Here is a 19,862-nt window from a genome sequence, read left to right as displayed (position 1 = left end):
CTTGTGGAACTACAGGGACCATTGTGACAGTGTGGGACCTCATGTGACCATGGGGCCATTGTGACACTCTGGGGCCTCAAGGAACCAAGGGGCCACTGTGAAACTGCAGCACCAATGAGAACATTGTGACACTGTGAAGCCCCATGGAACCAAGGAGTCCATTGTCACATTTTGGGGCCGATGGAATGAAGGAGACCAGTGTGACAGTGCACTGCCTGGTGTAACCAAGAGGCCATTGTGACACTGAGGGCCCCCTTGGAACCAAGGATATCTTTGCAGATGACACCACAGTGGGTATGAGTGTTGATTTGCTGGAGGGTAGGAGGGGTCTGCACAGGGCCGTGGACAACCTGAATCCTGGGGATGAATCCAAGGAGGTGAGGTTTGACAAGTCCAAGTGCCGGGTCCTGCACTTTGGCCACAACAACCCCTGCAGCTCTACAGGCTGGGGACAGAGTGTCTGGACAGCAGCCAGGCAGAAAGGGACCTGGGGCACTGATGGACAGCAGGCTGGACATGAGCCAGCAGTGTGCCCAGGTGGCCAAGAAGGCCTATGGCTCCTGGAGTGGATCAGGAATGGTGTGGCCAGCAGGACCAAAGCTGATGTACTCAGCACTGATCTGCCCCCAGCTGTGCACACTGACATTGCTACTTCAGCTCCAGAAAAGAAAACAAAAGGGGATCACTGCAGAAAACTTTGCTGGGAGATCCTTTAGCTCCTTTAAAGACACCAAGAGCACAGCCCCTCATTGACACAGTCTGTGGGCACAAGGAAGGTGCAGAGAAACAAAATGAGAAATGGCACAAACAATGCTTTTACTTTGTGGACAATAATAAAAACTAAAACCCAGGGGAAAAAAAGAACAAATCCAAAAGAGCTATCAAAGATTATTTATATTATAGATTACCTATATTACAAATTATTTATATTTCTTGGCCTGTCTCTGCTGCAGCCCCAGCACTGCCACCCCCAGGGCTGTGCCCGGCCCCAAGAGCACTCAGGCCCTACAGCAACACCAGGGCCACCAGGGCAGCGGGGCAGGGCCATGGCAGCAGCACTGGCAACACCAAGTGCTGCTGCTGCTGGGCACAGCTGCTGGGCCAGCACTGATCTGCCCCCAGCTCTGCACACAGACATTGCTGCTGCAGCTCCAGAGAAGGCAGCAAAAGGGCATCTCTGCAGAAAACCTTGCTGGGAGATCCTTGAGTTCCTTTAAAAGCCACCGAGAGCGCAGCCCCTCATTGACACAGTCTGTGGCCACAGGGAAGATGGAGAGAAACAAAATGAGAAACGGCACAAACAATGACATTTATCTGTGGACAATATGAAAGAAGTAAAACAAAAGAAAAAAAATCCACAAACAAAGAAACAGGAAGTATCAAAGATGACTTTTATTATAAATGATTTGCAGAAATTGGCCAGCAGTTTAATGTTTCCGAAACCATCCAGTCATCATTCTCCTCACTGCAGCCTTGAGCTCCTGGTTCCTCAGGCTGTAGATGAGGGGGTTCAGGGTTGGAGGCACCACTGAGTACAGAAGTGAAAGGGCCAGATCCAGGGATGGGGAGGACATGGAGGGGGGCTTCAAGTAGGAAAATATGCCAGTAATGACCAACAGTGAGAGTACGGCCAGGTGAGGGAGGCAGGTGGAAAAGGCTTTGTGTCGGCCCTGCTCAGAGGGGATCCTCAGTATAGCCCTGAAGATCTGCACATAGGAGAAAACAATGAATACAAAACAACCAAATACTAAACACATGCTGACAGCAAGAATTCCAAGTTCCCTGAGGTGGGAATTTAAACAGGAGAGTTTGAGAATCGGGGGAATTTCACAGAAGAACTGGCCCAGGGCATTGCCATGGCACAGGGGCAGGGAAAATGTATTGGCTGTGTGCAGCAGAGCATTGAGAAAGGCACTGGCCCAGGCAGCTGCTGCCATGTGGGCACAAGCTCTGCTGCCCAGGAGGGTCCCATAGTGCAGGGGTTTGCAGATGGACACATAGCGGTCGTAGCTCATGATGGTCAGGAGGGAATAATCTGCTGTGATAAATAAAAGAAAGAAAAAGACCTGTGCAGCACATCCTGTGTAGGAGATGTTCCTGGTGTCCCAGAGGGAATTGTGCATGGCTTTGGGGACAGTGGTGCAGATGGAGCCCAGGTCGCTGAGGGCCAGGTTGAGCAGGAAGAAGAACATGGGCGTATGCAGGTGGTGGCCGCAGGCTACGGCGCTGATGATGAGGCCGTTGCCCAGGAGGGCAGCCAGGGAGATGCCCAGCAAGAGGCAGAAGTGCAGGAGCTGCAGCTGCCGTGTGTCTGCCAGTGCCAGCAGGAGGAAGTGGCTGATGGAGCTGCTGTTGGACATTTGCTGTGGTGCCTTGGCATGGGAATCTGTAATAAAGTAATCATGGAATCATTGGGTTTGGAGAGGTCTTGAAATATCCCAGCACAGCCTGGGGGCACTTTCCCCCCACTGCCTGCCCAGGGCTCTGCTGCCTGGAGCTGTCCCTGCCAGCAGCTGCTTCCCTGTGCCCAGGGCTGGGCCCTGCCAGTGCTGCCAGAGCCCAGCCCAGCCCTGGGGACTCTGCCCTGCAGACCCCTCCCAGCTCTGGCACTGCTCAGGGGCAGATCTGGCTCTGCAGGCTCTGATGGCAACGTCAGAGCAACCCTGAGGAGGCTGGAAAAGTGACACTGATGCTTTCTCTAAGAGCCGTGATTCCTGTGCTGATTTATGTCACTGATTGTTGCATTCAGATCTGAGAGAAAATTATTTTCCTCAGCCTGAACTGAGAGATGGATATCTGTGTGCAATTTCCCATCCAGGCAGCCCAGAGCAGTCAAATAAAAAAGGAGGGTTACCCCTTTCATGCAGTCCCTGCCTTCCTGTGCTCCCTGTATGATCTACTTGGAAATGTTCTGCAGCTAAATGCCATCTGAGAAGCTGTCCTGAACAATGCAGAATCCTCTCCACACAAGGAGAACACTTGTAAGCCTTTCCAGTTGTCTCCTCCTACCCAGATCTTGTCCCCCAGTGCTGGGACCAGCTGCCAGGGCTGGCTAAGAACTGTCCCTGGCAGCAGCAGAGTCCCTGCCCCAGCACAGCGCCCTGGGCTGCAGGACCCTGCTCTGCACGACAGCCCTGGGCACCCCTGGCTGCTCTGCACAGGAGACAATCAGAGAATGTACTCACAGGGTCTGTAGGCATTGGGATGTTCCAGCTTTAGGAGATCACTCCAAGAGCTGCAGATGCATTGTCCTGCAGCCAGAGGTTCCTGTGCCAAGGGCTGGCAGTGATTGTGCCCCAGGCACTTCTCAGCCCCTTCCCAGCCCTGACTGATTGAAGCTCTCTGTGCCTCTGTGCTGTGCCCGGGGTGGCTGCAGGCAGTGCCCCAGCCCTGCTGGGCTGGCAGAAGAGCTGCTCATCAAGAGAAATGTGCTTTTGAAGCTCTTCTTGCTTACCAGGAGCTGCCTCTGTGACAGGAGCCCAGCCTAGCTCAGCAGCACAGACACAGCACCAGGACTTTAATGAGCCTCTGGGGCTTTGTGCTCAGGCCCTGAACATCAGTCCCTGAGAGGGAGCTGAAGAAACCTCTCCAAACTCCAAGGCAGAATCCGACTCCAAACTTTCTTGCACTTTTAATGGGTCCCACTGAGGGACACGACTGAGAAAGTGTCCCCAGGCCCCAGGCAGAGCAGAGAACTGGAGGCAGTGATGACAGGTAAGGACAAAGAGAAGCCAAGTCTTGGTGCCCTGGGGCACAGCAGGGTCTGTACCACCAAGGGCTGTGAGGAGACACCTTGTCCTGAGGCCCTGGGGCCTCCTGGCACAGCCCCAGCCAGGCTGGGCACTGTCAGCCCCTTGTCCTGCCCTCAGCATTCCCCCCTAGCCCACATCCCAGTGGCCTCAAGGATCTGCTGGAAGGAGTCCCTGGGGAGCCTTGCTCAGGAATGGCCCTGCGGGCTCCTGAATGCTCCCTGCAGGGACTGCAGGTTTTTCAAAGGACTTTGGGTTTTGCTTTTGCCTTGGAGTCTCTGAGAGGTTTGTGCAATCATGGCCTCCAATTATCTGCTATAATTAGTCCCTGGAGAGGCTTTATCAGCAACAACACTCAGGGGGGCTCATTAATGCTTCAAGGTACTTCAGTTATTTGGTTTTTGGTATTTCCCTTTTGATACAGACTTTGTGAGAGGTTTGTGCAATCACGGCCCCAATTATCTGCTTTAAAAAGTCCCTTGGGAGCTTTGTACTGACACTCAGCGGGGCTCATTAATGCCTTGAGATACTCAAGGTTTTTAAGGTACTTTATGGATTTAAGAATACTTTTAGGTACTTTAAAGCATTTTCCTTCCCAGACTGAGTCTCTGAGAGGTTTTTGTGCCATCCTGGCCTCCAGTTCTCTCCTCCAAGGAGTCCATGACAATCCTGTGTTGAGTAGCTTCCCCCTTTCTGTTTTACAACAACGATGGAACTGAAAGAATTTGTAAGACTTTCTAAGAGCATCCAAACAAACATGGGACAATTAAAAATCCAACAACAACTAAGACCCCATTTTACCTAGACATCATTCAACCCTCTAATTCCTAGGATTGGAAGTGTTTTTTGAACCAGTCTTTTTTTTCCATGTGAAGCTTCTTGAAGCTTTATTCTTTCAGTACCTGAATGCTCTTGTGGATTGACTCACTGTGGCTGGAGAGGTTCATGCAACACATGCCCTCAGAGTCTACACAGCCATGCCCATGTGCCCAGAGTAAAAAAACTAACACTGTTCTGCAAGGTGGCACATCTGATGGTCTCTATGTCTGAGAGCAGGCCACTCAATGCGAGGGTGGTAGCATTGGTTTGCTTACTTTACAGGCACCCAAGATGGTCTAATTGTCCTAAAGCTTTAGCTGCAGCCACCCAAGGTAGTCCAAATTGGGGGTGCTACCATCCAATACCTGGATTAAAGCTTTCAAAGCCATCTCTTTGATATCATCCAATACTTCTCTGGGGATGCCTGCTGCTTGATCATCTGGTAGGCTGTGTTGTCCTTCTGCAGCTAAATGGTTGATTGTCTATACCACCCTTGCCTCATCAATAGCATAGTCTGCTATTAATTGATTTAGTAAACACTTCATCCCCCTTCCCACAGGGTGTGTTCTGTAGGTGATACCAACATGGTCATAATACATTTTAAATCATATGAAGTTAAGACATGTGCTGTAAACATGGCCCTCATTATGCCATTAAAACAAGCAAGTCCTTCCTACGGTCTTTTACTGCCCTACACAGATCCTTGATTTCCTTGTAAACCAATGGCTGATACCTGGGATTCTGCCCCCTTCTTTCATAACATCCCGGGGAAACAAGGATTTTCGAGACTATTTGCCAATCTCCTTCCTTAACTGCTTCTTTCTGGATCCTTTCCTAGGGATCTTCTGGGGTTGAGGGGTGTGGAAGTCCATCCGGAAATCCTTCAGTTTTTGCCTCACAATTGTCATGAGAAAAGGACCACCATAGGGTTAAAAACTGATGAGCCAGTTGGGAAAGAAAGTCTCATGCGTATTTAGTGCGTTTACAGATGGTGTCTGCAGAACATGCCATGCTGTATCGAAGGGGCATGCTGCCCTGTTCTGAACAATGGAACTGGACTTTCTTCCAAACTTCAGGCCTGGCTGGACTAAGCTCTGGGGTGGCTCCCCCCCACTCCAAGAGAAGACCCCTCTTGCCTGTCTTCAACCACCGTGACGGACCAACAGAGATGCGAATCCCCTCATCAAAGAACCAAGAACCCCTCTGGCACCCTACTGGCACCCCCATGGCACCCCCCTGGCAACCTCCTTCCAGAGACTGGGACTGTACCCGCTCCCAGCTCAGGGAAGGGGGAGAACCTGCCCAGAGCAGACGTACCTGGGAGCATTCGGCCATGAAAACAATGGACTTTTCCCCTCCATGGAAACATAATTTCGGCCACCCTTCCCCCAACCAAGAACAGTATATCTGGGGTTCGGTTCGACTGCCTCTCGGAGAGTCTCCCCAAGACGTGTACCAGCGAGCATCGGCGGCGGGACCCCGAAGACATCGCGTCTTGGTAGCTATACCCCATTCCCTAACCTTCTTTCCTTCCTTTTTCCTTATCCTATCCTTCTCTTCCCCGGATCCTCTAACCAATGCATATTTAGCTGTAGTTATTATCAATAAATTCCATCTTGTTGATTTGCTACTGCAAACCCCTGTGCCTTTGTTGGTTATTTTTGCACCCAAAAATCATTCGTCACCCGTTCACTTCGGGCGGACCTTCACATAATTGGCGTCACGGACAGGATTCCAGTAGCCAGTGAGATCTTTGCAGGTTTTGTGTAGTCTGTAACCTCTTGCAGACTGCATACGCCAAAGCCAAATCTCACGCTCGATTGAGCACACAGGCTCCAGAATTGACACAAAAGATTTTTTCGGTGCAAAACAGGGGAAACTGTTACTGTCACTTCTGTTACTGATCTTACTGGCACGGACACCGACACTGATACTTCTCCTGATCCTGATATTGATGCTGTTACTGATATTGATATTGATACTGTTGTTGTTGTTGTTGTATTTGAGTTGAATCTGAACTTGTTGTTGTTATATTTGAGTTGAATTTGAACCTGTTACTGTTGTATTTGAGCTGAATTTGAACCTGTTACTGTTTTTTTTTGCTGCTGTATTTTTTATTTTGTGTACCTGGACTGTCTAAAAGGGAAGGGGCAGACTTGAAGTAATTAAGCAGTGCCTTTTAGACAGATATTGTCCCTTCACCTACACAGGGAGCGAGGGGCGGCCCAGCGAAGGCTGAGTGGCTTTTTCCCTGTTCTAGGTTTCTGGTCCCCTCACAAAGAAAACACTTGTGTGAGTGCGTGAGTGTGTGTATCTAGACTGTCTGGAAAGGAAGGGACAATCTGAAGCAATTAAAACAGTGCCTTCCAGACAGATTTGGTTTTTTTCAGCTATCTAGGGAGACGGAGTGGAACAAAAAGTCTGTATAACTTGAGTTAGCAAACTAGCTCCCTGGTATAGTCCTAGTCCCTTCACACAAAATGAGTGAAAATCTCGATCCTAAAGCAAAAGCTGATTTTTACACATTGCTTGGTAAACACAATGCCAAACCGTCATCTGGCGGAGAAACTTGGGCAGAAAACAATTGGTTTAATTTGGAAAATATCATTGATAGAATATGTTCTCTGCAACATGAATCAAAATTCAAAATGGGTAAAAATAAAAGCATTCTTTGCTCAGTCCTTGGAGCATCTTACTGCAGCCATAGAAAACCGCTGTAAACGGAGAACTGAGGAAATGGTAATTATAGATTCCCTTCAAAATTTGGTTGAAATTTTGCAAAAACAGTTAAATGAGGACAGAAATGAAATTTACAAGCTGCGAGCTGCCCTTAGGGAAGAACACACCAAAACCATACACAAAATCAACTCCTCTACAGAGGAGGAAGAAAAAGTAACACCTTCCATTAAAAAGATTTATCCTTACGAAGAAATTGAGGCAGCAAAACAAAACTATTCTTACAAAGAATCTGAAACAGTTAAAAATTGTGGGGAAAATTGTTGTCCTCATTTGAGACCTTTTATTAAAACTGAATACAATTACATTAATGATGAAGACATGGATCCCCACACAACAACCAAACAAACACCATTCAGTGCTACCGAATTAGCTAAATTGAAAAAGGAATTCGGTCGCCTCCCCCACGAATCAGAAACGGAATATGTGTTCCGTGTGTCCCTCACTGGCGGAGACCAGATTAAGTTAACTGAACAAGAGGCCAGTGGTTACTGGGGACATGGTGTTTTCCTAACAACAGGAGATAAGCGTGATGCCTGGTCTCTAACACAACGTGCAGCCTATTGGGCCGGGGGAATAAATCCCCTGGAAAGGGGTGATCCCTTAGCAATTGCCACTACCCCGACCAAATCCTAGAAAGCGTACAAAAAGCTGCATGTTTGCAAATGATTCATGAGAAAAAATTAATTCCTGGTTTTGAATCCCCAATGCAATTGCCTGTGAAGCCTGAAATTATGACCCCTTTAATTCGTGGGCTTCCAGAAACATTGAAATCAACAGCAATCACTATTCAAAAAAACAGTTATGGCTCTAAGTCCAATAGACAGACTAGAAAAATTTCTTAACAACTCCACTGATCAGTCTGAGTCCACTGACACTGCACCTTCACCCTATACACCAACACAGACACCCACAACACCATCTGACATATCTAGCAGCAGCCGCAAGATTTGGACATGGAGTGAGGTAGCAGTTGATTAATTAAACTATTGTAGACAGTATGGGCCTGTAAAAACCCTGGAAGAAAAATCAGAAAAAACAAAAGGTGTCCGGTTTATGAGAACCCCTAACACTGAAAACACAGAACCAAGGAAACAGATTTCCAACAGACAACGCTGGTGGATGCTGGGAATAAAGAAAGGGGTTCCCTGGGACATAATGGATGGTCTACCACTTGAAAAATTGCAGAAAATCATAACTAACTGGAATTTTAGAAAAACAAATACCCAGCCCAGTGCCCCGATCCCCCTCCCTCACCAGAAACTAACAAATACTCCTACCAATACACAGTTCAGTACACACAATACATCACAGTCTTTCACACAGAACACAGGCAATGAGCCAAAGTTAACCCTTCCCCAGTTTCTCCCTCGTAACCTGGGCAGTGAGGCTGCGTCTCAGCCCCTCCCGCAGAATACAGCCAGTGACCCAAAATTAACTCTTTCTCAGTTTCTTTCACAGAACTTGGACAGTGAAACCCTGGCTGCGTGTCTCCTGAAAAGCACCAGCAGTAAGCCGGAAGTAACCCTTTCGCAACTTCTTTCACAGAGCCTAAGCAACATAACTGCCCACCCGCCCGTACCCCAAAACACAAACAGTGAATCTTCACCAACAGAGCTTTCGGGAAACTAGTATCTCCACCGCTTACAGGTGAGCGAAAGGGGTGGAGGTTGGGTCTACTTACGAATGCTCACAAAAAATAAATCAGGAGACATGTTAATTACAGCAATTATGGGCCCCAAAAAAGTTCTAGTAACCTACATTGTTGATACGGGAGCCCAGATTTCTGCACTAACACACAGAGATGCCCAGAAGTGCGGAGTTGTTCCAACAAAAAGGCAATGCTGCGTTCTTAATGCTTTAGGAACCATAGAACCCATGAATATTGCTTTAGTCAAAATAACACTCCCTGGAGAAGAAAATCAATTGGTTGTCAAAATGGTAATTGGGGACATACCGAATAATCTGCTAGGGATAGATGTCCTCTCAGGAAGGCAGTGGGAAGACACCGAGGGTTTCTTGTGGTCTTTTGGCACTCCGCCACTTAACATTAGACTGCTTCAGACCGCACCCGCACTGCCTTACAGTAAAATAATCAATGTGAAACAGTATCCCTTGCCTTCCGGAGCTAGAGAAGGCATCAAACCAGTTATTCAGGAATTGCGTGATCAAGGAATAATTATTAACACACACTCCCCATACAATTCACCTGTGTGGCCAGTCCGAAAGCCTAACGGGAAGTGGAGGCTTACAGTTGATTACCGTAGGCTGAATGCCAACACTGACCCTCTAACTGCAGCAGTGCCAAATTTAGCTGAACTAATAACATCAATACAAGAAAAAGCTCACACAATCATGGCAACCATAGATGTCAAAGACATGTTCTTCATGATACCTATACAGCCAGAAGACATGGATCGCTTTGCATTCACATGGGAGGGACAACAGTACACATTCACCAGACTCCCTCAGGGATACAAACACTCTCCAACACTAGCACACCATGCTTTAGCTAAGGAATTAGAAAAAATACCTAAACCTGACACTGTAGCTGTGTACCAATACATTGATGACATTTTGGTAGGAGAAGAGGAAATTAAGGAGGTGGGGGATCTCCAGCAGAATATAATCTCTCATCTGGAGAGCCTTGATTTAAAGATTCCCTCAGAGAAAATTCAAAAGCCTTCTCAGGAAGTAAAATTCCTGGGAATTTGGTGGAGATCTGGCAGCACATGCATCCCACCTGACACTTTAACTTCTCTAGAGCAGATGAAAATGCCTGAAAACAAAAAAGACCTCCAGCAAGCCTTAGGACTGTTGGTATTCTGGAGGAAACACATCCCAGATTTCTCAATCATTGCTAGGCCCCTTTACAATTTACTGAAAAAAGGAATCAAATGGGATTGGACTCCTTCTCAGGAGGAAGCACTCCAATTACTGATTTTTGAAGCCACTGCACATCAGGCATTGGGGCCCATTCACCCTAAAGACCCTTTCCAAGTAGAATGGGGATTTGCCTCCTCAGGACTATCAATACACATCTGGCAGCGAGGTCCTGAGGGTCCAACAAGGCCTGTCACCTTCTTTTCCCGTGGTTTTAAAGATGCTGAAAAAAGATACACTACCTGGGAAAAAGGATTGTTTGTGGTTAGCTTAGCTCTCATTGAAGTAGAGAAGATCACACGGCAGCAAGCTATCATCTTGAGAGGTCCCTTCAAGGTAATTAAAGCTGTCACGAACGGGACCCCTCCACCTGACAGCATAGCCCAAAAGTCGTCAGTCAGGAAATGGTATGCTCAGATAGAGAACTACTGCAATAGCTTTTCTGTCACAGAAGGTGCTGCAAAATTCTTGGCAATACAAGACACTGAGAGCCTAGATAGTAGCCAAGACAAACCTGCTTCTGTAATCAAAGTAGCACCACCATTCTCACCTGAAATAGCAGCAAACTGTTGGTTTACTGATGCTTCCTCAAAGCGGGAAGGAAAAATTTGGAAATATAAGGCGGCTGCCTTACATATTTCATCTGGTGAAAAGATTATCACAGAAGGGGAGGGCAGCGCTCAGGTAGGAGAACTCATAGCCCTCTGGAGTGTTTTCCAGCGTGAGGCACAAAACACTTCTCCTGTTTACATCTATACTGATTCATATGCGGTATACAAAGGCTGCACTGAGTGGCTCCCTTTCTGGCAACAGAATGACTGGGAAGTTAACAGAATCCCAGTGTGGCAGAAGGATAAATGGAAAGAAATCCTAGAAATCGCCAGTAAAGGAAACTTTCTGGTTGGCTGGGTAGCTTCTCATCAAACTGATGGGAATCAAGCAGGTGAATGGAACAACAGAGTTGATGAACTAGCAAGGCTTAGCCCCCTGAAAAAAGAAACTATTTCAGAGGATTGGGATCAACTGTTAGAATGGTTACATGTAAAAAGGCAGCACACAGGTGCCAAAGATCTGTATCAGGAAGCACACGCCCGCGGCTGGCCAGTCACCAGGGAAATGTGTAAAACATGCATATCGGCCTGCGAACAGTGCCGCAAGCGACTGGAAAGGCATCCTTTAGAGGATGACCCTCTGCATTTGAGAAAAGGTAAAGGCTTGTGGGAAGCATGGCAGGTAGATTATATTGGTCCTTTTAAGAAGTCAGGAGGTAAACATTTTGTGTTGGTAGGAGTAGAAATTGTATCTGGATTGGTACAAGCTGATGCTTTTAAAAGGGCCACAGGTGACAATACAGTTAAAGCTTTGCAGGGGTGGTTTGGAACCTTTCCAAAACCGCAAGAAATTCAGTCTGACAACGGGTCTCACTTTACTGCCAAGGTGGTTCAAGATTGGGCCAGAGCCGAAGGCATAAAGTGGACCTTTCATACTCCTTACTACCCTCAGGCTAACGGGATCGTGGAAAGGACAAATGGCCTTTTAAAGCGGTTCCTTAAGCCCCAGAAAGCAAGCTGGGACTGTCGGCTGTGGGAAGCTGTTAAAGGGGTAAATAGCAGGTGGGGAGTGAATGGCTGCCCCAAAGTTACTGCCTTTTACCCCACACCTCCAAGCATCATCCCTTCACTGGAAGGTCCCGACGATGCTAACAATCCATCACATTACCCTGGACAACCTGTCTTAGTGGACCTCCCCACGGTGGGCGAGGTACCACTTGTGCTGAAAACCCCTCTGAATAAATGTGCATGGGTAGCCTCTGACGCTCTTGGAAAAGAGCACTGCATACACACACGCTGGATAATCCCCTCATTCTAAACTCCTTTCTGCCTCTCAGTGGCAGGATTTTTTGTTGCTCTTGCTTTTACAGGTGAACTCCGAGGGACATGAGAATCGTCTGAAAACATGATAACCTTGCTAATACTTTTCTGCATTTTACCACAATTTCATGGACAACACCGTGATGAGCAGCTGTGGCCTGAAGCCATCGTACAGCACACCAGTGCCCTTGGAACCTATCCCAAGGGCCATTACCCGAGCCTGGCAATCCTAGTGCAGCATGGCTCCAAGGTGTACCGCCCGAATGAGTGGAGGTGGGATCAGAATGAATTGATGAGAACCTTGACGGGAACGGTTGGTGAGTGAATTTTGGTAACATGCAGAAAAGTGGAAGGAACCCTCCATGAAAAAGCCACCTCCATCATAATTACTGGAAATTTTATGGAAGCAGGTGGAAGGAATCATCTGGACATCCCCTCAGCAACATTGTGTCCCACAAAGAAATGGGGGTGTTCCAAAATGGAAAGTGCCCTTACTCTGTGTTGCCGCCAGGAACATGCTGGTAGTTATGTTTCTAGTACCAAAACCACCAATGTTGCAATTACAAAAGATTGTAATGATGAATCACTTGATTGCTGGTACAGTTTTGTTTTGTTCAAGCCCACTTATGTGACATGTCATTGGGAGAATGACACAGCTAGTCCCTTAGAACTAAGAGGCTTGGTTTACACATTTAAGATAAACACTATACCAAAACCCACACCGAGTACACCCTCTCAGACCCAAAGTGTGAGCCTTTTTCCTAACGACACACCCCAATTGGCAGAGGCAGCAGGGAACTCTTTCGAGTGGCCCTGGTCTCAAGCCTTCCTACAATCCACTGGATTTATGGGAGATGTCACGGGTCTGAACTTGCTAACGGTAGTTATGCATGAGGATAAGTTGTACACCAGACAAGAATGGGAAAGACGCAAAACCTGGCAGCTTCAAGGAATAGTAGGTGAACTAATTAGTGTTGGATGTCGAATGGTTAATGGGTCTAATTACAGCAAAGCAATCTCCATCAGTGCTTCCACAGATCAGGAAAAGGAACAGAAGCGAATCTGTACACACCCAAGCGTACGGGATTGCTGGTACAGCTTTACATTAACTGACACTACAGAGGTAATTTGTTCTTGGGCCAAGGGCACTCAAGGCCTTTCTTTTAAATTTGTAATAAATGTTGAAACCACTGTTACCACTTCACCTGTACCACCGGTCATGCTCATCCCGATAATTTTCGAGATCGGACCTTATGTGATCAGGAAGACTGGCCAACAACAAATATTGTTCAATCCGGCATGGTCTCTCAAACAAGTAAAATTGCTAATGCAGAGCAATGTCTCAGATATTGAGCCAGCCTGTTCTCCGTTCCTGCAAACTTCTTTTGAAGGCTGGACCACTTGGCTTCGGAAACGAAGCTCTTTTAAAACTAGAACACCAAGAGATGTGACCGGTGTTGTGGGTACAGGATTGGGAATTCTGAATAGCATTGATTCTGAAGTACTAATGAACAAATTGGCTGCTACAACTAGAGACCTGACCAGATGGCAGCAACCACTGAGGTCATCTCTGTCAGCCTTAGGGACGCATCAATGGCTGCTGTCAAACATTTTGCCAAATTGGGAAAGAGTGAATGTGAATGATCACAAATTGATAATTGATGCACTAAGTGCCACACAAGACAATGTTTCCTTAGCCCTCAGCTGTATCCAGGCACAATTGTGGATGCAGTCAGTCTCTGCTGCAATTATAAGAGAGGGCGAAGAAGGCACCTTCCCCACAGAAATTCGGAAAATAATCTGGGACAGTGCCACTGAATTTGAAAGAGAATTCCAATCCTGGTGGAACCTGGTGAACTTTACCTATGACCCTATTTCAAACACAGCCACTGCTTTTGTCTTAACCATACGCAATGCCTCTGTACATTTGGTCTTCCCTGTTATTGCATTAGGATTAAACCATGACGGAGCTGTCCTCTGTCCTACTGAATACAGGGGATGGGCCCGTCAGGTTGATGACAAATGGCAAACTGTTAATCTGGAAACTTGTATTGTCCGAGAACAGCAAGGGTTCATCTGTGAAAGCAATGCAATCGTAGCTCAGGATATCTGTTTGGACACAGAACAAAACATCTGTCATTTTGAGATTCGTCCACATGAGGATACCCAGACAGTTCTTATATATATAGGCAATGGCTGTGCATGCTTTAGAACGACATGTGATTCTGTTTTTGTAGAAGATGTTGTGGTAGATACAAAGAATCATTCAAACTTTGTAACTTTACTAAGATAGTAGGATGTGATTTCTCTTACGAAGCTCCAGTTACCTCTCACTACCTGTTGCACTCCAACTACACACTGGTCCAGAACCTGATGCCCACTCCTATCGGAATGAACCTCACCCTCGTGAGACAACTGTTGCTCCATCAGGACCTGGTTGACATCCTCGAGAAAATCAAGGAGAACGGACAGAAGACTCTGGTGACTGTTCATCACAACGTGAGACAGATACACCGGGTTATGGAGAGGGTAAAGCAGGATGCTGAGCCTAGGTGGTGGGATACTCTCTTTGGGTGGTCACCTACTGCCATAGGTGCCCTGAACAGTGTGTGCCATCCAATTGTTGTTCTTTTGATCCTAGTTACGCTTGGCTTCATCTTGTCAGCAGCCCTATTCATTCTGAATTGGAACATGATGAAAAAGCTTAAGAAACTGTCAACTGTAGTCAATGCACACCGCTTAGCTGATGTACTCTATACAATAGATGTCCCCAAAACACTTGATACGAAACAAATATGAATCAAGCATATGTGCTTTAGAATGACTTTTTAATTATAAGTATGATTTATAGAAAGTTACTTTACTTTTTAGAACATAATTTTAAAAGACAATGATTATACTATGATTTGCTTGTTGTTTTGATTATTTATGATTTGTTTTAATAATTTTGAAATTGTTAAACAAATGATATTGCTTTAATTAATTAATATTTTTTTAAATTGTTAAAATTAATCATTTCTTGAAATTGTTATAAAAAATAACCACGTGTGAAATTGTTATGATGATCAATATATTAATTATGTTTATGTTTATTGGTTCTCCTTTTCCCTCTCTCTTTCTTTTCCTTCTCTTCCCCTTTTATCCCCTCTCTCCTGTCATCCCTACTTTTCCGGGGTTATGCTACTGACGTGCAACGAGTTTCGAAGATACTCTAGAGCTCTGCTGATGAAGATTCCTCAAGACAATCGTGAGTCACGGGGTCGTGTGGAAGTCCATCCGGAAATCCTTCAGTTTTTGCCTCACAATTGTCATGAGAAAAGGACCACCATAGGGTTAAAAACTGTTGAGCCAGTTGGGAAAGAAAGTCTCATGCGTATTTAGTGCGTTTACAGATGGTGTCTGCAGAACATGCCATGCTGTACTCGAAGGGGCATGCTGCCCTGTTCTGAACAATGGAACTGGACTTTCTTCCAAACTTCAGGCCTGACTGGACTGAGCTCTGGGGTGGCTTCCCCCCCCGCTCCAAGAAGAAGACCCCTCTTGCCTGTCTTCAACCACCTTGACAGACCAACTGAAATGCGAACCCCCTCATCAAAGAACCAAGAACCCCTCTGGCACCCTATTGGCACCCCCATGGCACCCCCCTGGCAACCTCCTTCCAGAGACTGGGACTGTACCCGCTCCCAACTCAGGGAAGGGGGAGAACCTGCCCAGAGCAGACGTACCTGGGAGCATTCGGCCATGAAAACAATGGACTTTTCCCCTCCATGGAAACATAATTTCGGCCACCCTTCCCCCAACCAAGAACAGTATATCTGGGGTTCGGTTCGACTGCCTCTCGGAGAGTCTCCCCAAGACGTGTACCAGCGAGCATCGGCGGCGGGACCCCGAAGACATCGCGTCTTGGTAGCTATACCCCATTCCCTGACCTTCTCTCCTTCCTTTTTCCTTATTCTATCCTTCTCTTCCCCGGATCCTCTAACCAATGCATATTTAGCTGTGTTTATTATCAATAAATTCCATCTTGTTGATTTGCTACTGCAAACCCCTGTGCCTTTGTTGGTTATTTTTGCACCCAAAAATTATTCGTCACCCGTTCACTTCGGGCGGACCTTCACAGGTGAGCCAGGTGTCACCTCCAGTGCCAGCTCAGGGCTGAGTGCCTGGAATATGTGGTGCCCGTCCTGTCCCAGCTGGTTGGTGGCCACGCACTGGTAGCTGCCCAAATGTCCCACATCGATGTCCCTGAGCTCCAGGAGGGGACCCCGGGCCACCTCCTACCCATTGTGCAGCCAGGTGAAGGTGACAGGGGCTGAGCCCACCTGCACCAAGCAGTGCAGGGTCACATTGTCACCTGCACGCAGCTGGTGTGACAGGGGACTGGGGGTGATGGTGGCATTGGCCACAGGCACTGTGGGGACAGAGATGGTGCTGGCACCTGGTGAGGTGGTATGGGGTACTTTGAGTGGGGTCACCAAAAGCCTGATGGTCCAGCTCACCCAGGACGGTGACATTCAGGGGGTCACTCTCGGCCACTCTGTCCCCATCACTGAGCCGGCACCAGTACTGGCCGCTGTCATTGTCCCCAACGTGGCGCAGCTCCAGGTGCGGGCCGGTGCCCCGCAGTGCCCCTAAGTCCTTCCAGTGCCAGGAGAAGAACAGGGGACCTGTCCCTGTGGCCACCGTGCAGCTCAGCACCAGGTTGTCCCCGAGTGGCACCTGTCCCCCAGGGGGCTGCACTGACAGGGACACCCCTGAGGGTGGGACCCCTGCAGGAGAGGGGGACACCAGGGGACAGTGAGGGACCTGGGTTGTCGGGGAGGGGCAGGAAGATCCCAGTGAGGGAGAGGGGGCGCAGAGGTGGAGGGGGCTTGGAAACAGGGGGAGAAGGGGTTCGGGGAAGTGACACCTTGAGAGGGAGGGGGGCGACACCAGGGAGGGTATGGGGACACAGGGAGAGGATGGTGGGACCTGGGGAATGTGTGGGGACCTCAGAGAGGGGTGGAGGGATGCAGGGAGGGGTCTGGGGACCTAGTGAGTGATGGGTGGACAGAAGCCAGGATTAGAGGGACTTGATGAGGGACCCGGGTCAGCAATGGCGGGACGCAGAAAAGGTGCCAGGGAAGGATGGGGGTACTCATGTGGGGCTGGGGGATACAGGGAGGGACCAGAGAAAAGAGCAGGGGAGCCAGGGAGGGATACAAGAAACTTAGGTACCACAGGACACCGGTCAGGAAGGACTGGGGATCCCCAGGCAAGGGACATGAGGAGGCTGTGGAGGCTCCCCGTGCCCATCCCCACACTCACTGAGCACCGTGACACGGATCCAGGTGCTGCTCTTCCGCACGGCCCCACCCTCGGAGCACACCTGGCAGCTGTAATTCCCCGAGTGGGAGACCCCCACGGCGGGCACCAGCAGCTGCGGGGACCCCTGCAGGCCCCCCACCACCTGCCCGTCCCAGTAGAACACGTGCAGGAGGGGGGCTCAGGGCTGCAGGGGGCTGGGGGTCCTGAGGCAGCTGAGAGTCAGGGAGGACCCCATGGTGGGGTCAGGGGGATCCTCCAGCACCAGCACCGAGAAGAGCTCTGGGAAGGAGAGGGGAGGGGGATTTCTGAGTCTGAGTCCCTGGGGAGGGGCTGTGGGGGTGTCGGTGTGGGGGCTGTGGAGTGTTCACCATGCACTGTCACTCTCACCAGCACTGACCACCACAACTTCTCTGATGTCTGGAATTTCACCCGGCCCTCGCAGCTGTAGTGGCCGCTGTGATTCAGCTGCAGAGGGGGCAGGGACAGCTCGGTGCCATCAATGATCCCCCCAGTTTCTTCTGCTCTTGGTAAAAGACGCCGAGTTGACCGTTCTGTTCTCCCAACCCTGGCAGCGCAGTGTCACTGTGTGCCCCTCCAGCAGTGCCCGCCCCGGCACCTGCAGCACCAGCCAGTCTGGGGGACAGAAGGGACCTGTCACACCTGATGGAACCAGGATTCCCCCATTGTGTTTCACCCAGCGCAAAAGGAGTCCCCAGTTACCACACGGTTTCCCCCACTCTGGAATCCTTTGGGATGTCCCCAGAGCAGGGGACAGGCTCTGGCCACACAGGAGGTGACCCATGGAGCAGAGCACACCCAGAGCCCTCGGGGTCAATGTGGGTGCCAGCCTGGGGACACACAAACCCCCCTTATGTTGTAAGACTATCACAAGGTGGCTGTGCCCAGTGCCAGGTCTGTCACACGAGTAGGTGCCACTTTTGGTGACAGTGAAGTGCTCCTGTCTCTCCTGCCACCAATGCTGCCCGTCCTTGTACCAGGTGGTGGCACCAGTGGTCCCCAAGCCCTGGAAGATCAGTGTCACCCGTTCCCACAGCACCACTGGCCTCCAGGAGGGCTCCACCAGGATCTGGGTGGTCTGGGCACCTGTGGGTGACAGGGGACACCAGCCTGCTTGGGCCACCATGGAGCTGGGGACAGCGGGGTGAGGCCATGGCATCCCCCAAGGACTCACCAGTGAGGCCGAGGGTCTGGGCTGGAAGGGAGAAGGGACAGGGCTGGGTGAGGGTGACACCGCAGAGACAGAGGCACGGGGGCATGGAGTGTGGGGCTTTTCCCGAAAGGTCTCAGTGGGCGCAATGGTGTGGCACAGATTTCTTGAGGACAGGCACACAGCAGCCAACCCTTGCTCAGGCATGGGGACACTGTGCTGGCACAGGTCACCCCTGCCAGCCCCACAGCCACATCCCCATGGCACCTGTCCCCATGGCCCATCCACATGGTGTTTGTCCCCTTGTCCCTGTCCCTGCATTCCTGTGTTCCTTTCCCTGTTCCTACAGCTGCCCCAGCCCCAAGGTTCCTTCTGCCACATCCTTGTTCCCACATCTTCATTCCCGTCCCCACATTCCTGTCTCCTGTTTCTGTCCCCAAAGCTACCCCACAACTCTGGTCACACTGGGCTCTATGCCCTGCTAGCATTGGGGACCTCAGGGGACCCCACAGTCCCCCTGTGCCCCCTCCCCATCCCCGGGATGTCAGACCCCTCCCCAGGGCATTCACCCCACAGGAGCAGCGCCACCTTCCTGGCTATCCCAGTGTCCCCAGCCATGTGGACAGGCTGTCACTCGCTGCCAGGGTGACTGTCCCCTGGGTGGTGGCTCTATGGCCAAAGGGGAAGGAAGCGAGGTCAGGTCTCATCCTCATGCATAGGTGTCACCTGGTGGGATCAGGGTGGCCACAAGCTGGGGACAGGCTGTGGGCAGGGTGGGGACAGGATGGGGACAAGGCTGGATGGCACGCAGTGGGACATGGGGTTCCCAGGAATGAGGGGCTCAGGGGCTTTGGAGATGTGGGGATGGGTGTCCAGGGGAATGGGGGGTCCCAGGGATAGGGTCCCTGGGAATGGGAGTGCTGAGGAGTGACTGGGAATGGGGGTCCCTACAGCTAAAGGGGACTCAGGGATGGGAGTGCCAGATGAACGTGATTTCCAGGGATTTGGGGTCATGGGATGGGGATGCTGGGGGAATGGGGAATCCTGTGGGAATGGGGGTCCTGTGAAAATCAAGGTCCTGTGGGAAGGGAATTTTAGGGATGGAATAAACAGCAGAGGGTTCCTTGAGAATGAGGGGTCCTGGGCCATGGAGATCCTGGGGAATGTGAGTACTGGGATACAGGTTCCAGAGAGGGGGAGATCTATGAAATGGGGTACTCATGATTTGATTTCCAGGGGAATGGAGATGCCAGGGACAGGCAGTGGTGGGGTGGACCCATAGGTCTCAGCTCCTTCCCTGCTCGCCTCAGATTTTGGGTGACCCAGGGC

The 19,862-nt window shown here is 49.6% G+C and overlaps 1 protein-coding gene and 1 pseudogene across 1 annotated transcript; both read right to left on the bottom strand.

The window, feature by feature from the left end:
- Positions 1 to 1,439: 1,439 nt before the first annotated feature.
- LOC135441394 (olfactory receptor 14J1-like) lies at positions 1,440 to 2,360 on the bottom strand (the record flags this gene model as incomplete). Its single annotated transcript, XM_064700940.1, has 1 exon — positions 1,440 to 2,360. A coding segment is annotated over exon 1 (921 nt), but the record flags the coding sequence as incomplete, so codon positions are not given.
- A 13,795-nt stretch (positions 2,361 to 16,155) lies between these two features.
- On the bottom strand, positions 16,156 to 19,151 carry LOC135441395 (Fc receptor-like protein 3; annotated as a pseudogene).
- Positions 19,152 to 19,862: the final 711 nt, after the last annotated feature.

Source organism: Zonotrichia leucophrys, unplaced genomic scaffold, assembly GCF_028769735.1.
Source record: "Zonotrichia leucophrys gambelii isolate GWCS_2022_RI unplaced genomic scaffold, RI_Zleu_2.0 Scaffold_276_67904, whole genome shotgun sequence".
Taxonomy (NCBI): domain Eukaryota; kingdom Metazoa; phylum Chordata; class Aves; order Passeriformes; family Passerellidae; genus Zonotrichia; species Zonotrichia leucophrys.
The sequence above is the reverse complement of the archived record's forward strand: the minus strand, read 5'-3'. Positions and strand labels throughout refer to the sequence as shown.